We start from the raw sequence: 19,152 nt of genomic DNA on the forward strand, positions 1-19,152 counted from the left end.
TAAACTATTCTAAAAAGTGGAACTGTTTTGATCCATGCCTCTGCAAAATGATCCGGGGAATCGATTGGAATCGAGAAAATTGCCAAATTCCCAATAGTTTTTTAGTTATGAATTTTTTTAAATTTTACCAATTTTTGCATTTAGCAGCAATTTGCTCGAAAACTATTAGTCGGAGAACAACAATCTTTTTTGAAAAAAATAGATAATTTAAAGAGCTTTCCAACGATAATACACTTCATGGGGTTATCTCTAATAGTTCCGGAGCTATTGCTCGAGAAATGTTCCGGGTACCCAAAACCGACAAAAACTGCGACGAAAATTGAAAAAATCAAACATCAAAAAATCGAACATTTGGACTTTTTGTGGACTTTTAACAACTTTAGTGGGTTGTTAAGACATGTAGAAGTCCATAAAAATTTGCTGCAGTTAGTTTAAAAAAATTTTTTTTCTACCTCTTTGAAGGTAAGTGTGTTTTACTTAGGAAATTTGAGCAAAAAAATTGAAAATTTTAAATCTCGTGAAAAGTAGGTATAACACAGAAAATGAACCGCTGAATTCAATGGAACAAACCGCATTGCTCTACGACTTTTAGTTTTTGAGTTATGAATTTTTTTAATTAATAAAATTTTTCACTATGATAAATGGCTACCCTAAATTTAGGCAAAAAATTTTAAATTTTTAATTCTTGTGAAAAATTGATATAATATGTAAAATGAGCCGTAGAATTCAATGGAACAAACCGCAATGCTCTACGACTTTTAGTTTTTTTTTTTGAATTTTTTTAATTAATAAAATTTTTCACTATGATAAATGGCTACCCTAAATTTAGGCAAAAAATTTTAAATTTTTAATTCTTGTGAAAAATTGATATAATATGTAAAATGAGCCGTAGAATTCAATGGAACAAACCGCAATGCTCTACGACTTTTAGTTTTTTTTTTTGAATTTTTTTAATTAATAAAATTTTTCACTATGATAAATGGCTACCCTAAATTTAGGCAAAAAATTTAAAATTTTTAATTCTTGTGAAAAATTGATATAATATGTAAAATGAGCCGTAGAATTCAATGGAACAAACCGCAATGCTCTACGACTTTTAGTTTTTTTTTTTTGAATTTTTTTAATTAATAAAATTTATCACTATGACAAATGGCTACCCTAAATTTAGGCAAAAAATTTTAAATTTTTAATTCTTGTGAAAAATTGATATAATATGTAAAATGAGCCGTAGAATTCAATGGAACAAACCGCAATGCTCTACGACTTTTAGTTTTTTTTTATGAATTTTTTTAGTGCAAAAGTTTGATCGCCTCTGTAGCCGGAACCGTTGCCCGGAGCGGCTCCGGGTTTAGACGAAAAAATAGATAAAATTAAGCGCTATCAGATGGTTTTTTGTTTGTTGCTCTAGGTCTTACAGTTTCTGAGAAAAACGCAAAAAAAGTTTCCATTTTCACTTTTTTTCAATTTTCAATCGCCAATTACGGCGAAACTATTAAAGATATCGAGAAACGAAAAAATGGAGGATAACCGGAATAAAAAACTCTACAAAATGGCATAGGACTCAAAGCGATATCTCGCAAAAAATTTTTCAATTTTCAAACGCCGATTACGGCCAAACTAAAAGAGCTAGAAGAAAACGGTTTGTTCCATCGTAAAGAGCACATCAAAATCTATAAGATAAAATAGGTTTCATTTGATTTTGAGACATTTTAAAAATTGACCGATTTTAAGGGGGGGGTGTTAACTTTTTTTTAATTTTTTTTGTTTTCTCATTTACGGCTAAACTATTCTAAAAAGTTTAACTGTTTTGATCCAAACCTATGCAAAATGATCCGGGGAATCGATTGGCATCGAGAAAATTGCCAAATTCCCAATAGTTTTTTAGTTATGAATTTTTTTAAATTTTACCAATTTTTGCATTTAGCAGCAATTTGCTCGAAAACTATTAGTCGGAGAACAATAATCTTTTTTGAAAAAAATAGATAATTGAAAGAGCTTTCCAACGATAATGCACTTCATGGGGTTATCTTTAATAGTTCCGGAGCTATTGCTCGAGAAATGTTCCGGGTACCCAAAACCGACAAAAACTGCGACGAAAATTGAAAAAATCAAACATCAAAAAATCGAACATTTGGACTTTTTGTGGACTTTTAATAACTTTAGTGGGTTGTTAAGACATGTAGAAGTCCATAAAAATTTGCTGGAGTTAGTTTAAAAAAATTTTTTTTTTTACCTCTTTGAAGGTAAGTGTGGGAAATTTGAGCAAAAAAATTGAAAATTTTAAATCTCGTGAAAAGTAGGTATAATACAGAAAATGAACCGCTGAATTCAATGGAACAAACCGCATTGCTCTACGACTTTTAGTTTTTGAGTTATGAATTTTTTTAATTAATAAAATTTTTCACTATGATAAATGGCTACCCTAAATTTAGGCAAAAAATTTTAAATTTTTAATTCTTGTGAAAAATTGATATAATATGTAAAATGAGCCGTAGAATTCAATGGAACAAACCGCAATGCTCTACGACTTTTAGTTTTTTTTTTTTTGAATTTTTTTAATTAATAAAATTTTTCACTATGACAAATGGCTACCCTAAATTTAGGCAAAAAATTTTAAATTTTTAATTCTTGTGAAAAATTGATATAATATGTAAAATGAGCCGTAGAATTCAATGGAACAAACCGCAATGCTCTACGACTTTTAGTTTTTTTTTAATGAATTTTTTTAGTGCAAAACTTTGATCGCCTCTGTAGCCGGAACCGTTGCCCGGAGCGGCTCCGGGTTTAGACGAAAAAATAGATAAAATTAAGCGCTATCAGATGGTTTTTTGTTTGTTGCTCTAGGTCTTACAGTTTCTGAGAAAAACGCAAAAAAAGTTTCCATTTTCACTTTTTTTCAATTTTCAATCGCCAATTACGGCGAAACTATTAAAGATATCGAGAAACGAAAAAATGGAGGATAACCGGAATAAAAAACTCTACAAAATGGCATAGGACTCAAAGCGATATCTCGCAAAAAAATTTTCAATTTTCAAACGCCGATTACGGCCAAACTAAAAGAGCTAGAAGAAAACGGTTTGTTCCATCGTAAAGAGCACATCAAAATCTATAAGATAAAATAGGTTTCATTTGATTTTGAGACATTTTAAAAATTGTCCGATTTTAAGGGGGGGGTGTTAACTTTTTTTTAATTTTTTTTGTTTTCTCATTTACGGCTAAACTATTCTAAAAAGTTTAACTGTTTTGATCCAAACCTATGCAAAATGATCCGGGGAATCGATTGGCATCGAGAAAATTGCCAAATTCCCAATAGTTTTTTAGTTATGAATTTTTTTAAATTTTACCAATTTTTGCATTTAGCAGCAATTTGCTCGAAAACTATTAGTCGGAGAATATTAATCTTTTTTGAAAAAAATAGATAATTTAAAGAGCTTTCCAACGATAATACACTTCATGGGGTTATCTCTAATAGTTCCGGAGCTATTGCTCGAGAAATGTTCCGGGTACCCAAAACCGACAAAAACTGCGACGAAAATTGAAAAAATCAAACATCAAAAAATCGAACATTTGGACTTTTTGTGGACTTTTAACAACTTTAGTGGGTTGTTAAGACATGTAGAAGTCCATAAAAATTTGCTGGAGTTAGTTTAAAAAAATTTTTTTTTTACCTCTTTGAAGGTAAGTGTGTTTTACTTAGGAAATTTGAGCAAAAAAATTGAAAATTTTAAATCTCGTGAAAAGTAGGTATAATACAGAAAATGAACCGCTGAATTCAATGGAACAAACCGCATTGCTCTACGACTTTTAGTTTTTGAGTTATGAATTTTTTTAATTAATAAAATTTTTCACTATGATAAATGGCTACCCTAAATTTAGGCAAAAAATTTTAAATTTTTAATTCTTGTGTAAAATTGATATACTATGTAAAATGAGCCGTAGAATTCAATGGAACAAACCGCAATGCTCTACGACTTTTAGTTTTTTTTTTTTTGAATTTTTTTAATTAATAAAATTTTTCACTATGACAAATGGCTACCCTAAATTTAGGCAAAAAATTTTAAATTTTTAATTCTTGTGAAAAATTGATATAATATGTAAAATGAGCCGTAGAATTCAATGGAACAAACCGCAATGCTCTACGACTTTTAGTTTTTTTTTTATGAATTTTTTTAGTGCAAAACTTTGATCGCCTCTGTAGCCGGAACCGTTGCCCGGAGCGGCTCCGGGTTTAGACGAAAAAATAGATAAAATTAAGCGCTATCAGATGGTTTTTTGTTTGTTGCTCTAGGTCTTACAGTTTCCGAGAAAAACGCAAAAAAAGTTTCCATTTTCACTTTTTTTCAATTTTCAATCGCCAATTACGGCGAAACTATTAAAGATATCGAGAAACGAAAAAATGGAGGATAACCGGAATAAAAAACTCTACAAAATGGCATAGGACTCAAAGCGATATCTCGCAAAAAAATTTTCAATTTTCAAACGCCGATTACGGCCAAACTAAAAGAGCTAGAAGAAAACGGTTTGTTCCATCGTAAAGAGCACATCAAAATCTATAAGATAAAATAGGTTTCATTTGATTTTGAGACATTTTAAAAATTGTCCGATTTTAAGGGGGGGGTGTTAACTTTTTTTTAATTTTTTTTGTTTTCTCATTTACGGCTAAACTATTCTAAAAAGTTTAACTGTTTTGATCCAAACCTATGCAAAATGATCCGGGGAATCGATTGGCATCGAGAAAATTGCCAAATTCCCAATAGTTTTTTAGTTATGAATTTTTTTAAATTTTACCAATTTTTGCATTTAGCAGCAATTTGCTCGAAAACTATTAGTCGGAGAATATTAATCTTTTTTGAAAAAAATAGATAATTTAAAGAGCTTTCCAACGATAATACACTTCATGGGGTTATCTCTAATAGTTCCGGAGCTATTGCTCGAGAAATGTTCCGGGTACCCAAAACCGACAAAAACTGCGACGAAAATTGAAAAAATCAAACATCAAAAAATCGAACATTTGGACTTTTTGTGGACTTTTAACAACTTTAGTGGGTTGTTAAGACATGTAGAAGTCCATAAAAATTTGCTGGAGTTAGTTTAAAAAAATTTTTTTTTTACCTCTTTGAAGGTAAGTGTGTTTTACTTAGGAAATTTGAGCAAAAAAATTGAAAATTTTAAATCTCGTGAAAAGTAGGTATAATACAGAAAATGAACCGCTGAATTCAATGGAACAAACCGCATTGCTCTACGACTTTTAGTTTTTGAGTTATGAATTTTTTTAATTAATAAAATTTTTCACTATGATAAATGGCTACCCTAAATTTAGGCAAAAAATTTTAAATTTTTAATTCTTGTGTAAAATTGATATACTATGTAAAATGAGCCGTAGAATTCAATGGAACAAACCGCAATGCTCTACGACTTTTAGTTTTTTTTTTTTTGAATTTTTTTAATTAATAAAATTTTTCACTATGACAAATGGCTACCCTAAATTTAGGCAAAAAATTTTAAATTTTTAATTCTTGTGAAAAATTGATATAATATGTAAAATGAGCCGTAGAATTCAATGGAACAAACCGCAATGCTCTACGACTTTTAGTTTTTTTTTTATGAATTTTTTTAGTGCAAAACTTTGATCGCCTCTGTAGCCGGAACCGTTGCCCGGAGCGGCTCCGGGTTTAGACGAAAAAATAGATAAAATTAAGCGCTATCAGATGGTTTTTTGTTTGTTGCTCTAGGTCTTACAGTTTCCGAGAAAAACGCAAAAAAAGTTTCCATTTTCACTTTTTTTCAATTTTCAATCGCCAATTACGGCGAAACTATTAAAGATATCGAGAAACGAAAAAATGGAGGATAACCGGAATAAAAAACTCTACAAAATGGCATAGGACTCAAAGCGATATCTCGCAAAAAATTTTTCAATTTTCAAACGCTGATTACGGCCAAACTAAAAGAGCTAGAAGAAAACGGTTTGTTCCATCGTAAAGAGCACATCAAAATCTATAAGATAAAATAGGTTTCATTTGATTTTGAGACATTTTAAAAATTGACCGATTTTAAGGGGGGGGTGTTAACTTTTTTTTAATTTTTTTTGTTTTCTCATTTACGGCTAAACTATTCTAAAAAGTTTAACTGTTTTGATCCAAACCTATGCAAAATGATCCGGGGAATCGATTGGCATCGAGAAAATTGCCAAATTCCCGATAGTTTTTTAGTTATGAATTTTTTAAAATTTTACCAATTTTTGCATTTAGCAGCAATTTGCTCGAAAACTATTAGTCGGAGAACAATAACCTTTTTTAAAAAAAATAGATAATTTAAAGAGCTTTCCAACGATAATACACTTCATGGGGTTATCTCCAATAGTTCCGGAGCTATTGCTCGAGAAATGTTCCGGGTACCCAAAACCGACAAAAACTGCGACGAAAATTGAAAAAATCAAACATCAAAAAAATCGAACATTTGGACTTTTTGTGGACTTTTAACAACTTTAGTGGGTTTTTAAGACATGTAGAAGTCCATAAAAATTTGCTGGAGTTAGTTTAAAAAAATTTTTTTTTTACCTCTTTGAAGGTAAGTGTAGGAAATTTGAGCAAAAAAATTGAAAATTTTAAATCTCGTGAAAAGTAGGTATAATACAGAAAATGAACCGCTGAATTCAATGGAACAAACCGCATTGCTCTACGACTTTTAGTTTTTGAGTTATGAATTTTTTTAATTAATAAAATTTTTCACTATGATAAATGGCTACCCTAAATTTAGGCCTAAAATTTTAAATTTTTAATTCTTGTGAAAAATTGATATAATATGTAAAATGAGCCGTAGAATTCAATGGAACAAACCGCAATGCTCTACGACTTTTAGTTTTTTTTTTTGAATTTTTTTAATTAATAAAATTTTTCACTATGACAAATGGCTACCCTAAATTTAGGCAAAAAATTTTAAATTTTTAATTCTTGTGAAAAATTGATATAATATGTAAAATGAGCCGTAGAATTCAATGGAACAAACCGCAATGCTCTACGACTTTTAGTTTTTTTTTATGAATTTTTTTAGTGCAAAATTTTGATCGCCTCTGTAGCCGGAACCGTTGCCCGGAGCGGCTCCGGGTTTAGACGAAAAAATAGATAAAATTAAGCGCTATCAGATGGTTTTTTGTTTGTTGCTCTAGGTCTTACAGTTTCCGAGAAAAACGCAAAAAAAGTTTCCATTTTCACTTTTTTTCAATTTTCAATCGCCAATTACGGCGAAACTATTAAAGATATCGAGAAACGAAAAAATGGAGGATAACCGGAATAAAAAACTCTACAAAATGGCATAGGACTCAAAGCGATATCTCGCAAAAAAATTTTCAATTTTCAAACGCCGATTACGGCCAAACTAAAAGAGCTAGAAAAAAACGGTTTGTTCCATCGTAAAGAGCACATCAAAATCTATAAGATAAAATAGGTTTCATTTGATTTTGAGACATTTTAAAAATTGTCCGATTTTAAGGGGGGGGTGTTAACTCTTTTTTAATTTTTTTTGTTTTCTCATTTACGGCTAAACTATTCTAAAAAGTTTAACTGTTTTGATCCAAACCTATGCAAAATGATCCGGGGAATCGATTGGCATCGAGAAAATTGCCAAATTCCTAATAGTTTTTTAGTTATGAATTTTTTAAAATTTTACCAATTTTTGCATTTAGCAGCAATTTGCTCGAAAACTATTAGTCGGAGAACAATAATCTTTTTTGAAAAAAATAGATAATTTAAAGAGCTTTCCAGCGATAATACACTTCATGGGGTTATCTCTAATAGTTCCGGAGCTATTGCTCGAGAAATGTTCCGGGTACCCAAAACCGACAAAAACTGCGACGAAAATTGAAAAAATCAAACATCAAAAAATCGAACATTTGGACTTTTTGTGGACTTTTAACAACTTTAGTGGGTTGTTAAGACATGTAGAAGTCCATAAAAATTTGCTGGAGTTAGTTTAAAAAAAATTTTTTTTTACCTCTTTGAAGGTAAGTGTGTTTTACTTAGGAAATTTGAGCAAAAAAATTGAAAATTTTAAATCTCGTGAAAGTAGGTATAAAACAGAAAATGAACCGCTGAATTCAATGGAACAAACCGCATTGCTCTACGACTTTTAGTTTTTGAGTTATGAATTTTTTTTAATTAATAAAATTTTTCACTATGATAAATGGCTACCCTAAGTTTAGGCAAAAAATTTTAAATTTTTAATTCTTGTGAAAAATTGATATAATATGTAAAATGAGCCGTAGAATTCAATGGAACAAACCGCAATGCTCTACGACTTTTAGTTTTTTTTTTTGAATTTTTTTAATTAATAAAATTTTTCACTATGACAAATGGCTACCCTAAATTTAGGCAAAAAATTTTAAATTTTTAATTCTTGTGAAAAATTGATATAATATGTAAAATGAGCCGTAGAATTCAATGGAACAAACCGCAATGCTCTACAACTTTTAGTTTTTTTTTTATGAATTTTTTTAGTGCAAAACTTTGATCGCCTCTGTAGCCGGAACCGTTGCCCGGAGCGGCTCCGGGTTTAGACGAAAAAATAGATAAAATTAAGCGCTATCAGATGGTTTTTTGTTTGTTACTCTAAGTCTTACAGTTTCCGAGAAATCATTTTCTATCATTCATTCTATCATTTTTTAACGTTTTTATTCTTTTCCACACTACATTCGGGTTTTTCCAGTATCTTCCTTTCTATATTTTTTCCCATATTAAATCAAATTTGTCATTAATATGGTGCTAATCTATCCACTGCCAAAGACTAAGAAAAATATATTAAATTTTCATAGTGACAGCACAATTTGCTCATTCTTCCCTAAATTTGATTCCTTGCTTAGCAATGAAATTTCACAGTCTTGCATTTATTTGTTTTTTTCTATTCGTATTTCAAAAAATTATACTATACGATATACTCAAAAAGCTTCATGCAGAATTATAATTTAATTTACAGCAAGAAGAGACAATAAAATGTGAAAATTTTACGCGATTTTGCCAAAACAGTCGTCATTATCGGTCTATATTGTGCTATTTAAGAGTTAAAGACGTTAAAAGATGATATTTCGCTCCTGTCAAATTTCTAATCAACCGCCTTGGATGACATTGTCAAACGTCAACAAACTAACCAATGAAAGCGCGCCAACTTGACATCATCACGAACCACTTGTTTTAGAGCGTCCTTTAGCCTTTGGTTGTTTGTTTTCGGGTTGTGAAGTGTTTTTCGCGAGTTAATTATCAAGATGACTGAAATGGGACTGAAAGTCTGAAGGTGACGTCACTGGTTCCAGCCGCGTCGACACGAATTTCCAGGGCGGTAAGTGTAGTCGTTATGAGGAATTAGTGAAAATAGGCATTTGTTCACAAGAGAATTATTCTCACATTCTTTATTAATTCAAAGCTCCACATTTACAAGCCAACACACACACCTGTGTGTGACATTAAGTTGGCAATGCCGAACTAATAGATATATTTTACTATCCACTAGTCTTATCTCAAAAAAGTAATGAAAAATAATAAAAACACAAAAACAACGTTTATTTGTTCGATTTTTACAACCAAACTTCACTGTTTCTTCGTCCTTTCTCCAAAAATGGCCGTCCCCACCCTCACATTCGTGCTCCCCAGCTCAATCTGAAACATTTTTATTACAAAAAAATTAACAAAAATAACGAAAAACCTACAGCATGTTCATAACCGTCTGACATTCCCATTGATAACTCAACGGTTTTCCAGTCAAGGCCCAACTCTCGACAAACTCTGTCCCTGCAACTCCTCAAAGTGAGGAAATCGGGATTGGGGCCATTGCTAATGTCGTATCCGAATTTCCCAATGGTCATTAGACCCTCCAGATGCAAGTTTGGACACTCATTTAGCACAAACTTGGTCAAGTCCACCACCTCATTCGGCTCAATCCCGCTTTTTTCTATAATTATTTAGATAATTCCAAATTACACAACTCCTTGAAGGCCGGACGCCTTTTTAACGAGTAGTTAATAAAAAAGCGCTCCTCACCCTCCTCAGCGCTCGTATTAATCTGCACCATGACGTTCAGCTTGGAGTCCAGGGGCCCGAACTTGGGCCAACTCTTGTTCAAGTTCGCCGCCAGTTTTTGCGAATGCACGGTCTCGACCATGTACAGGTTGGGGGTGGCCAGCACCTTATTGATCTTATTCGTCTGCAAATGCCCGATAAAGTGCCACTTGATCTCCTTGCATTTTTCCAAAATAAGCGGGTGGTGGGACTTCTCCTCCAGCTCCTGCACGTAGTTCTCCCCAAAGTGCCTCTGGCCGGCCTCGTAAGCTTGCACGATCAGCTCGACGGGCTTGGTCTTGGTGACGGCCACCAGTCGTGGGGGCTTACACCTCAGCTCCTAAACGAAACAAAGACAGGCGTGTGTGGGGGCCCAGGGGCACTTACTTGAGGCGTTTTGAGACTGGCTTGCTCGATTCTTTCGAGTACTTTTCGCAGACCGAGCTTTACATCGATTTCGGACATGGTTCTGAGCATAACCTCAAAGTCTAGACGGGTTTTATTGCGGGGGGATTACGGGGTTGTTGGCTTGGGATTATCAAGAGAATGGGATTGCGTCAATTGTGACCTTATCAGGGCGATTGTTTATTTGGAAGATTTTACATAATTTGGGAATTAAGTTATTGCGTAATGCAGGTTCCTGTAATTACAGGGTTCTGTAGTGACACTAGTGACGTTATGTAATTTGGGGTTACTTCACTACCACCTGACAGAGGACATAAAGGGGCCCAAATGGAACAAACCACAATAATTGAATTGAAATTAATGCAAATTGGGCTTAGAATCACAATAAATATCAATAAATATCATCACAATATCACTTGTCAAGGTGTGTTACATTTTTTTTTAATTTTTTGGACAGCTGATGCGTTAATGCCTTTATGTCGTTATAAATATTTAAGAATTATAAATTACGGAATTAGAGTTCTGGTTTCTAAGCCTGGGGGAAGTGGCAATAAGCCTCACTAAATGAGAATTTATTGGTACACAATAAATAATAAATATTATGGCGAGAGGTGTCCAACTGGAGCACATTTAATAATTTATGAATTTAATCGTGCAAAAGTAACAATTCCACCGGGAAGAATTCTCAAGTCGTGTCTGATAATTAATTCCTTCTAGTCGCGCTCGCTCAATCCAGAAATTTTCGTCCAATTTGAATGAAATTTCGGTCGAATTTCCCGCAGGACGTCCGTCCATCCATGGCGTGTTATTAAGTCATAACGAGGGTGCCCGAATTTAATGAGGTTTTTATGCAGGCAATGACAGTCTTTTGTTACAGTAATGAGTTTAGGGCTGTCAATCGTCGTGGGTATTGTTAGCGAGGTTCTTTTGTCAAAGCGCCCTTTTGTCCCATTGGAGTCTGTATGGCGGGGGCTGTAAGGGCGCTTTTCCGCCCTCGAGCCGGATTTGGGGTGCTCATATGTAATGGACGACGTGTAGCACCGTGATGTTTGTGTATCACGATGGCTTTGCGGTTAATGTACGGTCGAATGGAATTGTAATTGCGAGCGGTGGCGGGGGTTGGGCGATTTTTGCTTAATTGGCCCAAACTAAATGTCATTTATCACCGGGAAATGGCCACGGGGAGGATGAGGTAATTACAGGGTGGCAGAAGATGGAAAAATTGGGGGTTTTAGAACCATGATATGAGTTTAGACCGAGTTTTAATTACGGGGAAATAAATCAAAAGAATTTGGATCGTATTTTTCGACTAGGTCTCCCAATTGTCGGGGCTTATAGTGTTGTCAATGACGCAAAATAAAAAAAATGACTTGATTCTCAAATCTACTGACTGCGCCAATTGTTCCGCAACTGAACAATGTAGATTATATTTTAAAAATATATCACAAATTACTTATTTTTAATACGGATTTTATCGAAAAATCATTACTGGACAGAATTTTTTGCATTAGATAGTGAGTAATATTGTTTGAAAAAGTGAGATTTGCTTTATTCTATTTAATTTGTGACTCAGTTCTCTATTATTATTTTAAAATTGTTTAGTACAATGTGCAATCATTTTTTTTCGAAGTTTTAGACATTTCTTATTTTTGTGAATAGCTGTAAAAAAGAAATTTGTTTTTTTATAATTTTTTTTTGGAAATGTTGAAAGTAGTCGTAAGGGTTTTATTCGCCACTGGTTTTGAATTTCTGTATAAAAGCTCAATTTATAATAATTTATATTTCTAAGTATATTTATTTTTGTTTTACTTATATTTTTTTATATAATTTATTTAAGAGTGTTAAAAGAAATTGTTTAAGATATTTTTTAATATTCTTTAAAGGCAAAAAGAACCGAAAAAGAAAAGAAACAGCATTTGTACATCAATTACAGGTTTAATTATTTTGCAGACGTATATTATTGTTTATTACTTATTGAATTTTATTTTTTTTTATTTCGTTCCAAACTTTTTTAATTTAAATTTTTCTTATCTTTCTTCATTATTTTTATTTTATCTTTCTGGCCATTATGGCAGGTCCAGGAAAATCCGACCGCTTTCTGTTTATTAAAACGTATTTTTGTTAATTTGTCAAATATGTTTATTCTAAATATTTTAATAATTTTTTGAACCATTTAGAATTTAAAATTTATTGGAAAAAAGCCGCCACTTTACTATTATTATTAATATTTTTCATTTTTCGAAAAGTTAATAAACCTAAAGCTTCTGGAACTAAACCTTTAAAATTTTCTTCTTATTTTTTTTAAACTTTCTGTAGTTTTCATAAATATTTTCATTAATTATTATCAATTGTTTTTTATAATAATTCTTTCTTTGTTGGTTATATTGTTTTTTTCAAATTGTATTGCTTTTCTTTTTTTAACAGTCTTCTGCTCAATTCGATTTTTTATAGTTTATGTTTTTTTTTTTCAACTTTTTTCTGATTTTTATTTCTTTACATCTGTTTGTTTTTTCTTTTGTTTGTTTTAATTTATTTTTTAGGATTTTTCGAAAAGTTAATAAACCTGTAGACCCAAGAACGTAGACATCTCAATTTTTTTTTTATTCTCTAGGAAAAAATACACTAACCGTTAAATGGATTTTATTTTAAACTTTTTTTAGCTTTCATAAATACTTTCATAAATTTGTTTTTGTAATCATTCTTCTTTTGTCGGTTCGGTTATTTTAAAGATTTGCTTTTTTTAACTGTTTTTTGCTCAGTTACTTATAGTTTAGTTTGTTTTCTTTTATTTTTTTATTTTTTCTTCCATCAGTTGTGTTGTGTTTTTTTTTGTCTGTTTTATTTTTCTTGATTTCTATTAATTTTTTCTAAGCATTTTTTTTTATTTTTTAACAACGAAAAGTTAAAACTAAAATTATGACTAGAAACTAGTTTGCGTTATTTTGTTTCTTAAACTTACAACCTTTGTCAGTTTCACACCGAAAATTGAAAAAAATACATTGAAGAGAAGAGTTAAGAACAGACCAAAGTCGTGTTTATTTTTTTAATTAAAACTGAGTCCGGTCCTGTGCATTGGTCCTTTATCTAATTATAAATTACTTAGCCCAAAACCTTCCACCTATTCCTCGTTGCGTAAACCTTGTACTTTACGAGCGCTTGAAAAATTTCAGTGAAATGTTTATCATCTATTTATGAATGTTCCCGAATTCATGTTTACATTACTTTTAATATTCCGATGATGAAGAAATGAAGTCTCGGCTTGCGCCCTTGGGTAATAATCCTCGCATTTTATAGCGGCTAGTAAAGCATGAAATAATGATCTAATCCCATTTCCATACATTATCGTTCGTAACGAGTCTCGAAATTTTTATCGATTGTTGGTCCCAATCCAAATCAAACGCGACGCCATTAACTGGCAAATAAATTTATATTTCACAAGCGATTAATTTCGGAGCGTACAATGCTTGCTATAATGGTAGTGCATTATCCACTCTATTATATGGTAAGGGCTGTATTGTGTCACTAAGTTGCCTATAATTGTTAACAACAGATGACTCTTCACGCACCGTTGAATGCGTCTGGCGCTCGTACCACGATTTGTTTTCACTGCGACCGCTCTCAAAGTATCCATTTCACCGTAGGTTCGGTCCTTCCATTATATTTTTTCAGTGGTTTCCGGCGAAATGCCCCAACGAATGCGCGGAGGAGGCTGGAGATCTCATCGTGAGACGATTAAAGCGAGCTTTCTGGTTTGTATTTTAAAATTAAATGTGTTTAAATTATGTTTTACTGGATTTTCGAACAAATGTCTTTATTTGGGGTTATAATACCTGAAAACGATCCTTATCGAGATGGGTTCTGTCGGATCGCTTACGTTTAGACACGTCCACCTCGCACACAATGCACCTCTAATTTTCAAAAGGAACAAGATATTGTGCCAATTTACGCTCGAATTAGCCGCAAAGGGCCACTCAATTTATTTCTAATTTTCGAGAGGGTAGAGATAATTGGTTTTGTCACATACACAGTAAAAAGTATTTACGGTTTACGTTGAAACTACAGTTTCAAATTGACCGTTAAAATTACGATTTTTGATGAAACTGTTAACCTGCTGACTGCGCCAATTACGCCTCGGAAAGAACAAGGTTTGGCAGCAGGACGATTAAGATACATATACCTATTATATTCGAGATTATATTCAAAAAAATGTTGGCACAAATAGCTCATTTTAATGCTGATTTTCGAGAAGGTAGAGATAATTGGTTTTGTTACATACACAGTAAAAAATATTTACGTTAAAACACAGAACTTCACGTTGATTGGTTATTTGTTACCTACGTTAAATACTGTAAAATTACATAGCGTGTTATATTTCATTTTCATGTAATGTTTACGATCCGAAAAAGCTCCATAACTTTTTTATTATTAGAGATATTGACTTATTCTTTTTTTAGATTATGGCTGCATATTTTAAAAATGTTGCGGTATATACAGATTGTTCTAATATTAAAAAAATACAAAAGTTTTTTTTTCAAGTCCTGGAACATTCTATATTTTGCGTTTTGCATTTTAAGCTTAATTGTTATTGGTTTATTTTGCTTATTTTTTCAAATAATTATAAAAACACGCTTTAAAAAAATATTACATAAAAACTAAAACTTGTAGAAATGTAGGACTTACATCATTTTAAAGAATAAAGTTTCAAATTTCAAGGTACCTCGTATATACAGGTGTTCTAATATTAAAAAAACATTAAAGTTTTTTTTCAACTGAAGCATCTTATATTTTATGCATTTTTTGATGTAGCTTGTCATCCGGATGTTTTTAAGCTAAAATGTTATTGGTTTATTTTGCTTAGTTTTTTAAATAATTTGATTTTTTTTATGGAAACACGCTTAAAAAATATTACAATATTACACAAAAACTAAGAATTCTAGAAATATAGAACTAGAAATGAAGTTTCAAAGTTCAAGGATTTTTTTTGGTTTGCTAAATTTGTTTGAATTTGTCATCCGGATGTTTTTAAGCTAAAATGTTATTGGTTTATTTTGCTTAGTTTTTTTAATTATTTAATTTTTTTTATGGAAACACGCTTAAAAAATATTACAATATTACACAAAAACTAAGAATTCTAGAAATATAGAACTAGAAATGAAGTTTCAAAGTTCAAGGATTTTTTTTGGTTTTCTAAATTTTTTTGAATTTGAATTTTAAATAATTTAAAAATTTTAAATGAAACATTTTGTTTTTCTATTATTTGTGCATTTAAAAGACTTTTAAATTGTCCAATTAACAGTCAACTGTCTCTTATATTTAACTTTAAACATTAAAAAAATTATTAACTATTGTTTCAGTATTTGAAAAGTAAATTTTCAGATAATAATTAGTAACTTTTAGACTATTACTCGTTATTTATTACAGTAAAATAACTGAAATTTTAATATCTATGGCGAATTTTTAAACCCCGTATAAACTTCAACGAACAATCTGTGGTGGCGTGGGTATTGTTATGATATGGTTACCATGGTAACGAAAATGCTGTTGGATAGTGTGCATTGTTGCTGAAATTAACTTTTAAAGTGAAATATCTTTTTGGTTTATGTTTTTAGATAGACAATTTTATCACTTTTGAGAAGCAAGAACAAAAATATATTTAACTTTTTTAAGTTAAAAAAAATGAAAAGTTAATATCTCTAAAAACAACTTTGGAACTTTTTCAAATCGTTCGGAAAGCCTGTAACTTTAGGATTTTTTTAATATTGGGGCACCCTGTATATATACCGAAATATTTTTAAAATATGCAGCAAAAACGCAGCTATAATCTAAAAAAAATAAAAGGGAATATCTCCAATAATAAACAAGTTATAGACCTTTTTCGGATTGTTCATTATATGGTTATATTTTTGCATAAATGCTGTTGAATAAACCTAAAGGTTAATTGAAAAAATTCGGTTTTACAAAAAATTATTAGGTATTTATTTCAACTCACTTGAAATAAATAATTGTAAATCCAAAAGTCCGGACTTTTTTAGTTTAATTTTTTTATTTATGAACCAATTTATCGACGAAAAAAATTATATTTAGAATTATGTAAAATATTGTTTCATCATTAAGATTTATCAAACATTCTCCTCATATCTAATTGGCGTATAGGTAGGTTGTATACTTACCAGGGAATGAAATTGTAATTTTTTTTCTAATAATCTGCTATTTTTATTAAATAACGGCATTTCACATTTTGTCTATTATTCAATTTAAGTAACATTTTCTCATTTTTCTCCATTCACTAGGAAGATAATCAAACCAACAAAGTTTTCAGTTCCAAATTTCTTCTGTTAAATTACAAATCACATTTTTTTAAATAATTATTGTAATAATACCGACATTTAAACGCTTATTTTCTTACAAAACCTTCTTAACCTACATTACATTATGAACCTCGTAATATAATATTTTTTTAATGAAAAATTGTAATTTCACATATTGTTTGTAATAAACTAGTGATCAAAGTGTAGATTTTCTTACTTGTACATAAATTTTACAGTGATTTTTTGAGTCGAGGCAACAACACGATCGCTTCCTTATCGTAATTAGTCGTTTTGTTGATAAACCAGCAGCCTCTGAACAAATTAACTTTGACTCGTTTCCCAACTGTTTATTAAATCGTGTAATCTTAATTGGTGTAATTAATAAATTACCAAGCGACGTAACACATTATTTTGGTTGCATCATCATTCGGTGGCCCCGAGGTCGGGCCATAAACCCTCCTGTCACCGAATATTCATCCGTCGTAAAACAACTCCCGAAATCCCATCGCAATTTCGCAGATTTAGCGCTAGATCGATCGTCATTTGGGGCTAAGGGGGCCGTTTTAAAAAGCTGAAAGCGTACTTTGCGATGTTGAACTGTTGGCGGTATTGTCCTCCAAGGACTGCCAATAAAATCATAGCTTTTTGCGGCAGAGCACCGAAATAGAGCACTTAAGATGCCGATGACGGACTGAATTTGCACCGATTAAAATTATCTCTCATTTGGATGGCTTTAACACGTGCTTGAGTGGGTGGTGGAGGCGCGCAGATGTGCGTTTTACCAGAATCGGGGAAAAAAGCAGCGTGATGGATTTTTCGGGGAATTGTTTTAATTTTTTAGATAAGTGGCGACGGTTGTAAATTAGGCTAGTTAGGGTTACTGTCAAAGGCGAGATAAATCGCTTATCGCGACCAGATAGCGCGTGTAATTGTTAATTTGGAGCTAATTTCGGATTGAGTTATTGGACGAGTTAGATATTTTCGATTATGATTTATCCCCTAATTAACGATATTATTACGTTGGGAGAATAGTTGGTCGAATTCGGGTTGGAAGATTAAGAGGCTTTGATGATGTGTTAACTGTGACTATTTATCCTTTTCAATTTCGACATTCTTGTCATTAATATCAATTGATGATTCTTATAACTTTCACACTTATTATTATGAGAAGGTTTTTTATTTTTATTCCGACGGACGGCTTAATGAATTGATGGCCTTAATCGTCCAAGTCGATACCTGACTTGCCTCCGGTTTATTCTCGAAATCGTAAGAATTCTGTCACAAATTAAAAATTTAAATTGAAGAACTTCGTGAGTCAAAACAGGCAAATTTTTCACATGATTTTTTATTTGTTAATATGATACCTGGTTAAAATGAACCGTAGAATTCGCTTAACCGTTTTGTGCTAACAGGACTTTTATAGTTTTTTAGTTATTACTTTTTTAGTGGAAAACTAAAAATACCTCGAACTAGAGAGGTTTTTATTTTTTCAATTACAGCAAAACTTATACGGGGAATTGACTGGTGTCAAGCAAAACGCCGAATGCTCTATAGTTGTCATTTTTTTGATTACCGGCTTTTGTATTTGTTTGCAATTTTCTCAAAAAATATTAGTCGGAGGATAGTGATCTTTTTTTGAAAAAATAGAGAATGAAGAGATCTTTTCAACGATAATAAACTTAATGGGGTTATGTCTAATAAGGAATTATGGCCTTATAAATGCTCCGGGTACCTACTAAAAGTCGACTAAAATCTCGACAAAAATTGGAAAAATCTAAAAATCAAAAATTGAAGCAATTGAATTCTTATGCTTTCTTAAGAACTCCAGATGGTTGTAAAGGCACGTAAGAATTCATAAAATTTTTAGAATTAGTTTAATTGAGTTTTTGCTGAATAAACGCTTAGAAAATGGAAAATTTTTGGTCAGGTCAGGTCAGGTCTGGCTTAGAAAAGGTAAATTTTTAGTCATTTCTGACCAAATTTGGTGATTTTCTCCTTATAGCTTAATAAAAACATAAAGAAAAACTTGATTTTTGGTCGAAAATACGTGTTTAAATCTTTAGAACTTGTAAGAATAATGTCATTTTTGATATAGTTCTGAGATTTTTGGCTAATTTTTTAAGAAATTTTGTGTGATAATTGAGTTTTTGCTGAATAAACGCTTAGAAAAGGAAAATTTTTGGTCAGGTCAGGTCAGGTTTGGCTTAGAAAAGGTAAATTTTTAGTCATTTCTGACCAAATTTGGTGATTTTCTCCTTATAGCTTAATAAAAACATAAAGAAAAACTTGATTTTTGGTCGAAAATACGTGTTTAAATCTTTAGAACTTGTAAGAATAATGTCATTTTTGATATAGTTCTGAGATTTTTGGCTTATTTTTAAAGAAATTTTGAGTGA

At 31.4% G+C, this 19,152-nt stretch overlaps 1 protein-coding gene across 1 annotated transcript; it reads right to left on the reverse strand.

Annotated features, from left to right (window-relative positions):
- Nucleotides 1–9,529: 9,529 nt before the first annotated feature.
- On the reverse strand, nt 9,530–10,624 carry LOC663573 (uncharacterized protein). Its single transcript, XM_008200082.3, has 4 exons — nt 10,431–10,624; nt 10,026–10,383; nt 9,695–9,936; nt 9,530–9,644 (listed from the first exon to the last, which is right to left on the reverse strand). Exons 1-4 carry the CDS (start codon nt 10,518–10,520, stop codon nt 9,576–9,578), a joined length of 759 nt encoding a protein of 252 aa, XP_008198304.1. The 5' UTR covers nt 10,521–10,624; the 3' UTR covers nt 9,530–9,575.
- Between the last annotated feature and the right edge of the window lie 8,528 nt (nt 10,625–19,152).

Source organism: Tribolium castaneum, chromosome 2 (genome assembly GCF_031307605.1).
Source record: "Tribolium castaneum strain GA2 chromosome 2, icTriCast1.1, whole genome shotgun sequence".
Classification (NCBI taxonomy): Eukaryota; Metazoa; Arthropoda; class Insecta; order Coleoptera; family Tenebrionidae; genus Tribolium; species Tribolium castaneum.

What these genes read in the sequence shown, in the direction of transcription:
- LOC663573 (XM_008200082.3), bottom strand. Translation starts at nt 10,520, where the DNA reads ATGCTCAGAACCATGTCCGAAATCGATGTAAAGCTCGGTCTGCGAAAA. An exon ending in TAATACGAGCGCTGAGGAGG is followed by an intron (nt 9,937 to 10,025) that starts GTGAGGAGCGCT and finishes AAATAATTATAG; the next exon opens with AAAAAAGCGGGATTGAGCCG. An exon ending in CAGACGGTTATGAACATGCT is followed by an intron (nt 9,645 to 9,694) that starts GTAGGTTTTTCG and finishes AAAATGTTTCAG; the next exon opens with ATTGAGCTGGGGAGCACGAA.